Here is a 13256-nt window from a genome sequence, read left to right on the forward strand (position 1 = left end):
TGCTTCTTCTGACAGCTAACTGACAACGAGAGCGTACTGACAAAAGAGCACGATACTTCCCCCCGATGAGCGTCGAGGAGCGTCGCGCCAGCGAACCAAGAAGAGAGATGAACGTCCTCGCGAGGAGACCCTGGCGCGACGTTACCTCAGAGGCAAATCCGGCCAGACTGTTGATTCGACATATCTGAACGAACAGGCAGCTGCCCCTGTGCCAGCGGAACGCACTGTCGTGGGGTCAGCGAGCGTCCTCGGGGGAGGGGGCTACCCTCACGAGTCATCCGCCGACCCTCAGCAGCGTCCGGAGAACGCACTCGACGCTCTGCTAGACGAACTGCAAACCTTCTCGCGACCCAGCTCGCAGATGGGACACGTGTCTAGCAGTCTGTCGGTGCACCCGGGCCCGAACGTGCTCCTGGCCGACATCGGGCGCGCTTTCAGCCTGCGAGAATCGAGCATCACGGCATCACCGGTCACCAGCGGCGGCACTCGCGCACCCAGCATCAGCGACATTGGTCGAAAGGGTAGCGTAGATTCGTCCACTGGTGCCCTGACCGCGGTACCTACCGTCATGGTGGGTCTGCCCGGGATGGCGCCGGGTGCCAGCGGCACTCTGCGTCGTCTACATTCATACCCGTCGAGCTCGGACACCGACACCTCGCCACCCATCGCCAGGTTGCAAGCGTTGTCGCTGCAGGAGCAACAGCCTGCGGGGATCCCGGTGCTGCCGCAGGCCTTTCTACCTGGACAGAAGCCGCCGGTTCCGGAGCGGAACGTCGAGCTACTGCAGCTGGCGAGTGTCAGGAGAGTCCCGCCGCCACCGCCGCCACGCACCAGTTCCCGATCACCTCTGGCGAGCCCGACCAGTCCCCAGCTGCCGCCCAGGAATCATCCGTGCAATCTGCAGAGCGGCAATGCGACCTTACGTCGACCGGCGACGCGCGGCGGAAAACCGCCCATGGCCCTACCGCCAGATTCTACCGCGACGAATCTCCTGTCCACGACGGAACAGGGCGGCGGAGACCGGTCGGCGCCACCGAACATCGCTGCCCCGACACACAACTCGTCGTCCTCGCAATCCTCCGCGCTACTGTCGACCAGCAACTCGAGCTCTTGCGAGAGCGTCAACTCGCAGGAAGGCATGCAGAGCAAGCGCGGCAGGCAGGAGCAATTGGAGCAACGGCATCAGGAGCTCCTAAGGAAGCAGAAGGCCCTGCAAGAACAGTACGCCAGGTTACAGCAGTTACAGAGAAACGCGGCTGGTCTCACCACCGTACCACCTACGCCGCCTGATCTTCTGAAGAAAACCGGCTCCGAGAGCAATCTTCTCGCGAAGATGGGTCTTGGGCTAAGCGCCGCGAGTTCCGGATCCCTCACGAGTCTCAGTATCAAGCCGCAGTTGGTCTCGCAGGAGGCTACCGTCGACGGGAATCAAGTGACCAATGGACAGATCCTGTCGATGACCTCCGCGGCAACGACGACAACGACGACGACCGCCAACCAGGTCATCCCCGTGGGCGTCGCCACCTCCATGACGGTGGTATCGGCTTCGACAACCGGTTCGGCCACAACCGTCACCACCACGTCCACTACGACCACCAGCAAGGTCTACGAGACAGATATTCTGTGACCGAGAAGCCGCTCGCTCATCGGCTGCTCGACCGTCAAGGTCGCTGAAATCGCGCTGGTCAGTAGTTAACACGGCGAGATCACGAGGCTACTGTATCGTGTAATCCTTGATCCTCTTCGAACAGTCGTGGAGACTGCGATCAAATGAGACGAACGAAAAAAAAAGAAAGGAACGAGGGAAGATGAGACTGGACCCGAAGAATAGAAAAGGAACAACTAAGGAATTGGTAGACTTAAGAAGACCAAACGAAAAGACAAAGAGAAGAAGAAGAAGATTTTTCCTCCAATCTTCGGCAACATATACGCGTAACATCTAACTTGCGAAAGTAGAATAAAGCGTAGAAACTTAGCGCGGGACACGCGTAAGAACATAATACCGCACTAAATACTATGGCTAACGATAGCATTAATAATCGTAAAAACAAAAACGACGCGCGAGGAAAGCTCTCGATATACGCGGACGCGAAACAAAACGATCGACGTTTTTTGAGAAAGCGAAGAAGAGAAGACGCGGCGTTGGGGGTCGTTGAATTTTGTATTTTCGCACGAGAGCGATATTCAATGCGCCCATATGGACAGACGGGTGTTCATCGAACGCGTCGTCTTGCCCTCTCTCTTGGTCTCTCGAGGGTTAATCTTTCCCTTCGACTCTCGAAAACGCCGAAATTCTCAAAATCGATCCTTGTATACACCTCGTACGCATCCGGCGTGCTTTTCGTAAAACGTCTCTGTGCCAAAATACGAGAAAAACGCGATACTCGCGTACTTTTTTAAGACTATACACAGCCGCCATCCGTATAATTCAGTCGGCTCTTCGTTCTTTCTTCATCGTAGTAGGGCGAGCGTAAAACACCGTCAAGATTCTACGTAGGCGAATCATCACATATAAATATTATACATAATATACATACGTATATATATTATATACATATAAATATATACATACTATATGTACGCGTACGCGGTCGGGGAGATTTATATAAATATATACACATAAGTGGATAAAAAAAATAGATAGATAGTATATGTATACACGAGATATACCGTGCAATCTTCTCTCGTACACACATGTGCGCATATACAATACATATACATACGTATACATTCGCGCGTCGTTAAAATGCCACAAACGAAACGGGGGGGGGGCGAAATCATACATTACGCGTTTCGTACACGATGACGACGGTCCTAACGTGACTTTTAACGTGCTTAGAATAATTGCTACCGTACGTGTGTGTGTATGTATATACAATATATACACACATCCAGCCGCATTTACACATATATAAATAAATACACATATACAGGATGCGTAGCGATATAGGCGATCGACGTTGATTATTTCTCGTTACCGGCAAGATATTTACGGGTGGCACTTTACGCGAGAAAATCCCGGGGGTATACAAGGATTCCAAGAAGGTACACGAGACACCTTACAGGTTGACAGAAGACTCGAGAGATCCAGGAAACGGACCCAGGAAATTTAGACATCCGATTACCAGTTTAATCCACGTCACAGCGATCTGCTAATAAAACGTAGAATATCGAAAGAGTATATCTGTATAATCTCTCGCGACATCGAGTTGCATCGACACAATATATGTGTATTTTTTAATTAATTATATTACAATAGATTATCTCTTTTTTCTTACTATTTGTAATACTCAGGACCGTTTTCATTCAATTAAAATCAAACGGGATTTAATAAACGCTCTTTTTTAATGAATAAAATTTAAAAAATGTCAGTCTAATTCGTAGTTATTATTGAACAAAACTTTATATATTTAATTCTTGAACTTTAAATAAATTATAAATGTATGCATTCATGTTTGCAATCTGAAGTCTACGGTCCATAAAAAAAAGATTTTGAAAGAGTATTAATATTTCGTATCGATGCAACTGGACTGTTCGCCATCCCTATCTTTATCTTTCGAAAAACAACGCGACTAATCGGAATCGAGAGGCAAGACGCGCGAAAGACCTGTCGGAAAACTTTTGGCGGCCAAAGAAACGTCATGTGACATGCGTTAGAAAGAGAATATTGCTCAATATTTACCAACCCAAATAACGCGGCGACGCTGCTACGATTTTGCAATTAACGTCGCAGCAGCGTGCACCCTGCGGATTGGATTATTTGGACACGATCGCACGATTATTAGCTAATTATCACACGTTGCGCGCCACACAGGAAGACATCGTCGAGTCGCTTCGTCCTGTTCTTTTTCCGTCGAAATATCGAATATGTGTTTACGGATTCAAGTTGGCGGATCCTTTAGCGATATTCTCCTTTGTCATTTAAGATAAAAACTCGAATAAATTCGAAACATTGCGAGCTCGATCGCGAGAACTTCGCGTGTCACTTTGATCGTTTCTCGCAAGCGTGATTCGCGCTTTATATTTTATTTCGCAGCTTACTGCACAAAAGTAAGAGGCAAACTCGTCGTCGCGCGCCTTCCAAACGAAAAAAATGTAAATGTCCAAGATACGAAGCATCTGAAATGTCAAAGCGAAATCGCGCATCTTTCAGATGCCCTTTTTTGGGGCATTTCGATTGGATTATCGGCGCTCGACGCAGTCGCATATTATGCTTCTCGAAGAAGGGCCTAACAGCTGACACATTTGCGTATTTATTTTGTATGCTTTATTCTTCCCCTTTTTGTTAGAGCAAATGTTCACCGAAACTTTCGTCGTAATCCTCGGATGCGTTTGCGGGGTTTAATTTTTCAATTTGGCGGTGTATGGATTCTTCGAATAAGATTGTGTTCGATATCAATGCTTTTTACATTTGTATTAATATCCAGCGAATTGCTAATTATTAATTAAATGCTAATTATTAATTGAAAAGTCCAAAAGTAAGATTCGCTGGTTAACGAGGATCCTTAGTTAATAGTTTCACAATGAGATTGACAAGGGAATCGATTTTCTATAGTGATAATTATATAATTCTCTCTCGTAGATTATAAATATTTCTGTCGTGTTTTTGTTATGTTAGTGAGGAAAAAAATTAATTTAAAAAAGTATTAATAGATTATTAGGAATAAATTATGCATGCTGTTATGATATTGTCGCTATACGAAATCGCAAATTTTGCTAATATCGCGACAGAATAAGATTAAGAATTGAAAAATATTGGCGTACAAATATTTTACACATTTTTTAATTCTATAATTTACTAGTAATAAGCGCGACGTAGATTTATTTTATATAATCACGCGAGCGATTAATATTTATTTTATGATTGAATAAGAGCGAGATAGAGATTGTCGCTTATGCAGTTGACATGAAATAACGCATCCGGGGATTAAACATGCGGCGAGATGTATAAAGACCTTATTTATTTTCCACTATCATACAAGCACACGTGTCTCTATAAGGAAATCATAATTACTTACATAAGAGCACACACACACACATTAAGATTAAGGCGAACGATAATGATCGATAAGGAGCATTTACTTGCGAGTGCTTATCATGTATTGATGACACGAGATCCCAGCGAGAAGAAAAAAGGACTTTTTTCTCTCGTTTTTTTTTTATTTTATCTTTACATTAGATTTGTATATTGTTCTATGCGCGCTTATTGTAGGTACTTATGCCACAATCATATATTGCATTTACTGAAAGCTATACTTTGAACGGTGCATTTTCGTTCGCGGCGATACCCGAGAGTATCGCAATAGAGCTAGAATTATATTTGTTATCGAAAAATACAAATCGCGCTCGCTAAGTATAATCAATTTCCAGATCCCTATCCCTCGCCCATTCTCCTTCCTTTTAATCATAAACGAAGCGTTTCGGACCGGAGGTGCCCGCTGTCGATCCGCGCGAATCAAACGCGGATCGTTCGTAATCGATTACATGTTTCTTTTTCACCTCCGTTTTCTCTCCCATAACGCGATTAGCGAGAATCATTAGTGTAATGTTTTCTGATGATCCTGTACGCCAAATCGAATTGACTTGTTACATTTGTAAATGTTTGTAAGTACTACCGTACGTATAATAAAATAATCGAGTAATAATCATCGAATTATCCTGACGACCACCGTTTGTCTCTGTTATCCATCGTTTAATTACAACCTTACGAACAACGAATAAAAGGCAAATCATGATATACCGTGTAATACAGTCTCATTCTTATTCTACAGGAATAAGAGACTCTAAGGAGAATTTGTATTCTCTTTCAGAGAAATTCGTCGTGTAAATCCTTTCTTAATGAAGATTAAAACTAGATAGATAAATTATGATATTAGATTGGTTTTTCTCTTAAAGGCCTTTCTGTAATTTACTCGTTATCAATTTAATTTACAAATATTTCTCATCTCATGAGCAGCATTTTTCGAACAAGCATTATTTTAAATAAATTCATTACAATTTCCAAACATCTTTACTAAGTGGCTTCGCTTTCAAAAAAAAATTATACGAGGATATTTCGAATAACTGAGTTCTTGTATTATTGATTTTTAATCATACCAAATGGAACGCAAATCAGTGAGATAATTGTATAATAGAAATACTAAATTTATTGATTTATATTTACACTATCAGTTTTCTGAAACAATGTGCGCCTGTTTAATACCTTCCTCCACGATTTGACGTTCATGTTTTAATTCTTTATACGATTGCAAGAGCTTCTCGATCGTACTTTTTTTCGACGAGTCCAGATGCGCATAATGCATGATAAATTCTAAATAATCCCTTTTGTTTTTGCACTGCTCGACCGCTGATTTCATTGTCGGATAAATCGTATGATAGAGACGTATCAGTATCACGGCGTCTTCAATCCGACCAGTTTCGATCATCTCGCACAATAAATTGTCAATGTTTTTCGTCCACGCCAGATGAAATACCATTGGCCCAAAATGACGCGTAGATCTCAAATAATCGAAATGTTTCTCTTTGTTTATATACTCGTAGACTTCTCGTGTGACTGCTTGATAATCTGAATCGTCAGGTTCAAATTGCACGCACGCTCGATCCAAGATAAATAAATATTCATTGCGATCTAATAAGCTCTGTAAAAAAAAATCGCAATATTATTTTAGATTTTTCTTTGCTAGAGCTGTTGCTCTTAACTGTGCAAATGTCAGCAAACATAATATTATAATATGTTTTATAATATAAGCTTTAAATAAAGTTTTTGTTATTTACTTACTTTCAAGTATTCGCCCTCAAACATTTTTGGTTTCTCCATCTTCCTCAATGGTTTCGGAAAGTAAATTTGTATAATCCTATCTCGCTCTTCCCAAGTAGCGTACCTCAGGGTGCCCTCGGGTTCTCTGACCACTACAAATCTATCTCTATCCTTGAGACCATATGTGATATCGGTAAACACATGTTTAGCAGTATCATGGTCCTTTAATGCAGGATCTTTGCATAACGGCGCAGATGGATCTAATCTTTGCTTCACCACTGGTGGCATTTGCAGGTATTTCTTTGCTTTATACTTTGCTGCTTGCTTAGCCTCATAAAGCTGCTCATCTGTTAAGAATTTATACTCTGGTGGTTTGAGTTTGTGTCCATCTTTACGAGTCCGGAAGACTTTTGTGTAATCTAGTGTCGTCAACCTTTTAAGATATGATTGAACGTATTTGTCGAAGAAAACTGGTGCCGGATCTCTTTCTGTCGGATCTATATGAAAATTATATAATTATATAAAAATTATAAAAAAATATTTGATATAAATCTACATTAATTGCATATTAAAAGTAAAGAATTTTAGATACTTCTATATTATACATAATAACAATACCTGTTTCAACGTTCGCTGACGCAAAATTACGGCAATTGGAAATTGCACGAGCATATGAATGTCGCAGAAAATTGTTTATACGATGCGAAAGCATGATGATCCGCTCAATAGGATACAAATGATACAAAATAATCCATATAAAACTTAACCTCTCACAAAGTTGCACTTTGCAGCTCTTGTCACGTGATTGATTTTAGTTCACTCATATTCCGAGTAGCGGCGCTTAATTTGCAACTCTGGTCACGTGACTGCTTTTAGTTCACTCATATTCCGAGTAGCGGCGCTGAATTCGCAGCTCTGGTCACGTGACTGATTCTAGTTCACTCATATTCCGAGTAGCGGCGCTGAATTCGCAGCTCTGGTCACGTGACAAAATACTGTGCAAAAGCGTGTGATCCACGTGAGTCAGGATCATCATATTATTAATTAATTAATACACGCGAAATTTCTTTACATAAATTGTACAGTAAGTATGTGATATAATTATAATTGCAACAAAATATACGATAAAGATTTTTCAAGTTTTGTGCATTAATAAATTCAGTATCTCAACACAAATTCATACTTAACCAATATTGTTAACCTAATATTTTTTATGTTTAGAAAAAGAGAGAAAAGTTGCATTATTGTACTTAATTAATTCTTGTTATTTTTAGATGGAGAGTTTTCCCAGAGGTGGAAAAAAACCTGAAATTAAAAGATCAAAAAATGTGGTAAATATATAATTTTATTCTTTGTAGTTTTGTGGTTACTCCTAAAAATTTTAATATCTGAAACTTAAAGAATTAATATTAATATTTTTTTAAATTAAATTTTCTTTACATATAGAAATTTATTTGTGCATTTATGTAAATGTAATTAATAGTGTAATATTTTTATTTCAGTTTGATGAACACTCTAAATTGAATAAGAAACAAAAAACTCGAATAAAGAAGAAAGGTAACAATGGGAGTGTAAAAGAGATAAATCTTATTGCCACTGCAGAACGCTTATCTAATGCAACATTACGTGAAGGAATGACAATTCTTAGCCGGATTTCTCGAGTGTCAGAATATGACTTAATTGTATCCATACCAGGTGGAATTTTAGGACGCGTAGAAGTCACAAATCTCAGCGAGTCATATACAAATCTGTTGCAAAATATAATCAGCACAAAAGCCATCCAATCAAATGAATTTAAACCTCTACCAGATTTATATAATCCTGGTGATTATGTAGTGTGTTATGTCAAAAGTATAAATCTCCAAGGAAAATGGTTGTACAACTTATCTTTAGAACCACAGTTAATAAATCAGAATATTCGTAGCAATTGTCTTATAAAAAATGCAACAATAATTTGCACTATTAAGAGTATAGAGGATCATGGTTATATAGTCGACACAGGCATAGCTAATGTTAGAGCATTTCTTGCTACCGAGAATGTAGACAAAGGAAAACAATATTGTAAGTATAATTTATTTCGCATAATGAATTAACATTGTTCTACATGACAATGATTTATTAACATTATAAATTACTTAGTTCCAGGTAATCAACTTTTGTGCATAATCAAGGAGGTAGAAACAGCAGATTATTCATCTGTCATTAAATTATCAGCTAAGAAGAAGAAGATTAATAACGTCAACATACATGACATAGTTTCTTTAGACGTTCTAACACCAGGAACAAAATTGTCTCTTTGCGTGACAAAGGTGCTCTCCAATGGTTTGCAAGTTACATTTGGACAAGATAACATTGGATACATAAACCAAATTTATCTAGACAATCCTTTATCTACATATATAGAAAATATGGAAGTGACTGGTACATTGTTATATATATTGCCAACCGTGAAATTGGGTTACTTTAGTCTGTTAACTGACAAATCTGAAAAAGAGAAATTAAGTAAAGGCGATATTATACAAAAGGCCAAAGTTTCATATAGGGAATCCAATGGGATAATTTTAAATATATCCAAATCTGGACTACGTGGATTTGTTTCTTTTGTAAAAACCAATGTCCCGTTTGCGAAAATTTCGACCGAGTTTAAGCAAGGTTCCACACACAAGTGTAGGATACTCGCCTACAACTGGATGGAACATCTTTATGTCTGTACAATGGAGGATGAAGTTTTAAAACAGAAATACTTTACAGTTTCTGATCTTAATTGTGGCGATATTATTACTGTAAATATTACAGATATTGATACAAGTAATGGCTATATACATGTGCAAACAGGAAATATTTCAGGATTTGTTCCACCGATACACGTATCCGATAGTGGTTTAAGCGCATTAAATACATTGAAAATCGGAGATAGCGTCGAGGCAAGAGTCTTGCAGCCAAAAATTTCCAACATGAATGTAATGTTTACGCTGAAACAGTCGCTATTAAAGAGCAAACTACCAGTCCTACAGGAAATACATGACGCACAATGTGGATCAAAATACCAAGGTACAATCACTAAAATAGATAAGAATGGTTTGTTGGTGAGATTTTATGGAGCTGTAAAAGGATGGGTGCCACGCACTGCATTGAACAGCGAAGCATATAATATGAACTGGAATTACTCCATTGGTCAAACTGTTACTGTATGCATCGATTCTATAGAAAAGAATGAAATGAAACTACAGATTGTTACTGAAAAAAAAAAACAGCAGACAGTAAAATTCTCGATTGGGGAAATGCTCGAAGGAACAGTTACCGAAGCGTCGATCAAAGGAGTATACTTGAGAATACATAAAGAAGATAATGAAAACGTCACAACAGGCTTCTTACCCGCGGGTCATATGGCACCGTGTATCGAAATCGGCGGTTTAATGGCATCAAGATGCATTCCCGGAGATGTAATTTCGGCTCTTGTTTTCGCTACGAAGCCAGGTCTAATACTTTCCCGTACTTTCGTGTCGCAAGAACAATATAGGAGCTTCGATTTGTTAAAAGTAGGCGATTGTATTCCGTGTACAATCAGAGATATGTCGCAAGACGGTGTTAGAGTCGTCTTACCTATTGAAAATTATTCGAAACTGGGATTTGTATCTTATAAGAATGTCAGCAATTTCGAACTATTGTACGTGAATCAAATATTATTCGTTAAAATCACAGCCATCAATAAGCGAGAGAAGTACTTGACTCTGTCAATGGCGTTGAAAGATGTGTGGAACAGTTCGCTGGAGAACGAAGTTAAAATGATGACAGCGGTGGATGTTTTGAGTTTATATCTCAACAGATTATCGGAACTAGCGAAGAATACGTTTTACGAGAACAGACCGATTTCGTCGGCAGTCTTGGGTCAAAAAATCACTGGCATTGTCGAGAAGATTACCGAGCATGGTCTTGTGCTTCGATTAGATCACAATCATTTGACGGGTATAGTACGCAAAGATCATTATTCCGGGGTGTTTCAAGTTGGAGACAAGGTGTCCGGTACGATCTTGTGGAAGAACTACGTCCACGAACTCGTCGACGTCTCGTTGTTACCGAGACTAACGAACGGCATCAGTTCGAAACAAAAAACTCTCCCGGAACTTCCCACTGGAGTTGTTCTGAGAGCCGAAATTTTAATGATTACCAAGTGGCTGATACTCGTTCTCATAAAACGCAATGGCTCAGGATATTTGGCAGCGTTACCGGTTCGCCAACATATTAACGACATCTCTCCAGATTTAACGCCTTACACGATTCACGCCAAGATCCGGTTATATGTCATAATGACGAGAAACGAGACCGATGTCGTTCCCGTCTGTATGCTAAAATCTGCGTTCGAAACCAAAATCCCGAAAGACGTACCTGTAACTACGAAGAAGAAGTTGAAGAGAAAGGTATCTGAACAGCACGATGTAACGCAAACGAATCCACCAGAACAAGTACCGAAGAAAAAGAGTAAGAAGGAAAATGAAGCCGAAATCAAAGAAGAAGAAGAGGAAAGTAGAATAAAAGATATAGACGAGGATTCTGAATTGAATAAAGATTCGTCCGACGAGAGTGAGAAAGGAGAAGATCAACCAGTGGCGGATAGATTACATATTCAGGAGTGTGGATTTTCCTGGGACGATAAGGCAAACGTAGCTGCTTCCGTTGAAACGTCCAGCGATGACGAGGAGGAACCTGAGGAGGAGGAGGACCCTAAGGGAAAGAAGAAGAAATTGAGCGCAGCCGAGCGTCGAGAGCGGGAGCGCGAGAAGGAACGCAAGATCCGTCAACGGGAGGAAGCTCTAGCGAGTGATCGAGTACCCAACTCGACGGATCAGTTTGACAAGTTGGTTCTCTCGAATCCTGACAATTCCTTGATCTGGTTGCAGTACTTGGCGTATCATTTGCAAGCTACGGAAATCGATAAAGCGAGAGCAGTCGCGAAACGCGCCATCAAAATGATCAACTTCAGGGAAGAAAGTGAACGGATGAACATATGGGACGCTTGGCTAAATTTGGAGTCCAGGTTCGGTACTCCGGAATCTCTGAACGACGTGTTCCAGGAAGCTGTGCGGACCAACGACGCGTTCAAAGTACATACGCAGATGTTGACCATACATGCGGATGCTGGCAGAAAGGTCGAGTTGGAAAAATTGATCGACACTATGATCGGAAAGTTCAAACAGGATCCAGGAATGTGGATAAATTGCGGTGCTGCGTTATTAAAAATTGGTCTGAAAGAAAAATCGCGACACATTATGCAACGGGCGATACAATCCTTGCCTGCATCTCAACGTAAGTGTATATTAATATTTGATTTAATTTTGAAAAAACCAATTTGTATAATAATATAAATATATAAAATAACTTGTATTTTTAACTGTGTGCATACATTTTTTTACAGATGTGAATTTATTGGTAAGATTTGCAAATTTGGAGAACAAACTGGGAGATAAGGAACGGGCACAAACATTATTCGAGCACATCCTTAGTTCTTATCCGAAACGTGTCGATGTATGGTCATGTTACGTAGACTGCTTAATAAAATCTGAAGACCTTGATCTAGCCAGGTAAAGATAACGCAATATGTTTCAAGCGTAAGAGAAAAATACATTATTTTAATAAACATACCTAGTTATACATATAAATATAATATTTTGTGTTTATACATTTACAGGAGAGTATTGGAACGAGCGTGTGTCCAAACGCTTCCAGCAAGAAAAATGAAAACTTTATTTACAAAGTTTATAAATTTCGAAGAAAAGTATGGCACTCCCGAAGCCGTAGCTCGTATAGTACAAATGGCTGCAGATTATGTCGAGAAACAATGTAATAGGGAATAAAACTTTGTCCACAACTCTTTGTGTTCTTGAAAAATCAGAACAATACAAGGAGAAAAAAATCATTAAAAAGATGGCATAAATTGTAATTCTAAACAAAATTAAACTCTTGAAAATCAGAGAAGTATGAAGAAGAATATAATTAAACAACTCTGAAACGAATAACAACGCGAGTAAATTATGTTCTTAAACAGGAAATAGAAAAGATTTATATCACCAGTTGATTTGATTTTTATTTTATATTCGACCATTGATTTAAAAATACACATTCTTGTAGGTATCCTAATCAATGTCAATTTAATTGTACAATTGTGTATTGTATTATTAATTTCACATTAATTGTGTTATATGATTGTTCTATTTGTGTTGAAATTGTTCTATTTCAGTCTGAATAAAGATTAATTATTTCTGATTTTCGTAACTTTATAATTTTTTAACTCTATAATATATTTCATAATTTTAGAAATGTTTACTATATTATATACATATATCAGAATTAAATTAAATCTAAAATTACATTGTTATTACTTGCATATTTTATGATTTTAATGTTATTAAAAAATATGTCAAATTTGTTTTGCAATATAATATTTAATTAAAATTAAAATTATTATACAATTAAAAGTAATTATAAATTTTATATATATATA

At 39.3% G+C, this 13256-nt stretch overlaps 3 protein-coding genes across 25 annotated transcripts in view; 2 read left to right on the forward strand and 1 right to left on the reverse strand.

The window, feature by feature from the left end:
* The window catches only part of LOC145946103 (uncharacterized), a 198757-nt gene extending 193385 nt beyond the window's left edge, over positions 1-5372 (forward strand). For 19 of the 23 annotated variants that reach the window (XM_083055525.1, XM_083055514.1, XM_083055522.1 and 16 more), the window contains one exon: positions 197-5372. In XM_083055525.1, coding sequence (XP_082911651.1) covers positions 197-1627 — 1431 coding nt within the window. In that variant the 3' untranslated portion in view covers positions 1628-5372. The remainder of the gene's footprint in view (positions 1-196) is intronic. The other 4 variants (XM_083055526.1, XM_083055530.1, XR_014426980.1 and 1 more) reach the window with 3 other exon arrangements.
* On the reverse strand, positions 4251-7584 carry Mrps22 (mitochondrial ribosomal protein S22). The gene is made up of 3 exons (XM_083055533.1): positions 7376-7584; positions 6779-7254; positions 4251-6638 (listed from the first exon to the last, which is right to left on the reverse strand). Exons 1-3 carry the CDS (start codon positions 7467-7469, stop codon positions 6168-6170), a joined length of 1041 nt encoding a protein of 346 aa, XP_082911659.1. The 5' UTR covers positions 7470-7584; the 3' UTR covers positions 4251-6167.
* A 115-nt stretch (positions 7585-7699) lies between these two features.
* On the forward strand, positions 7700-13018 carry Rrp5 (Ribosomal RNA Processing 5). The gene is made up of 6 exons (XM_083055531.1): positions 7700-7841; positions 8032-8088; positions 8260-8818; positions 8897-12061; positions 12171-12336; positions 12444-13018. The coding sequence occupies exons 2-6, from the start codon at positions 8032-8034 to the stop codon at positions 12607-12609; spliced, it is 4113 nt and encodes a 1370-aa protein (XP_082911657.1). The 5' UTR covers positions 7700-7841; the 3' UTR covers positions 12610-13018.
* The last annotated feature ends 238 nt before the right edge of the window (positions 13019-13256 follow it).

The sequence above is a fragment of the Prenolepis imparis genome, unplaced genomic scaffold (assembly GCF_030444845.1).
Source record: "Prenolepis imparis isolate NDT839.2.m4 unplaced genomic scaffold, iyPreImpa1.0 SCAF_15, whole genome shotgun sequence".
Classification (NCBI taxonomy): domain Eukaryota; kingdom Metazoa; phylum Arthropoda; class Insecta; order Hymenoptera; family Formicidae; genus Prenolepis; species Prenolepis imparis.

Excerpts from the sequence above, each read along its gene's own strand:
- Mrps22 (XM_083055533.1), bottom strand. The coding sequence starts at position 7,469 with ATGCTTTCGCATCGTATAAACAATTTTCTGCGACATTCATATGCTCGT. Across the intron at positions 7,255-7,375 it reads GTCAGCGAACGTTGAAACAG|ATCCGACAGAAAGAGATCCG; the intron begins GTATTGTTATTA and ends ATTTTCATATAG. Across the intron at positions 6,639-6,778 it reads TTGAGGGCGAATACTTGAAA|AGCTTATTAGATCGCAATGA; the intron begins GTAAGTAAATAA and ends TTTTTTTTACAG.
- Rrp5 (XM_083055531.1), top strand. The coding sequence starts at position 8,032 with ATGGAGAGTTTTCCCAGAGGTGGAAAAAAACCTGAAATTAAAAGATCA. Across the intron at positions 8,089-8,259 it reads TTAAAAGATCAAAAAATGTG|TTTGATGAACACTCTAAATT; the intron begins GTAAATATATAA and ends TTTTTATTTCAG. Across the intron at positions 8,819-8,896 it reads AGACAAAGGAAAACAATATT|TTCCAGGTAATCAACTTTTG; the intron begins GTAAGTATAATT and ends TAAATTACTTAG.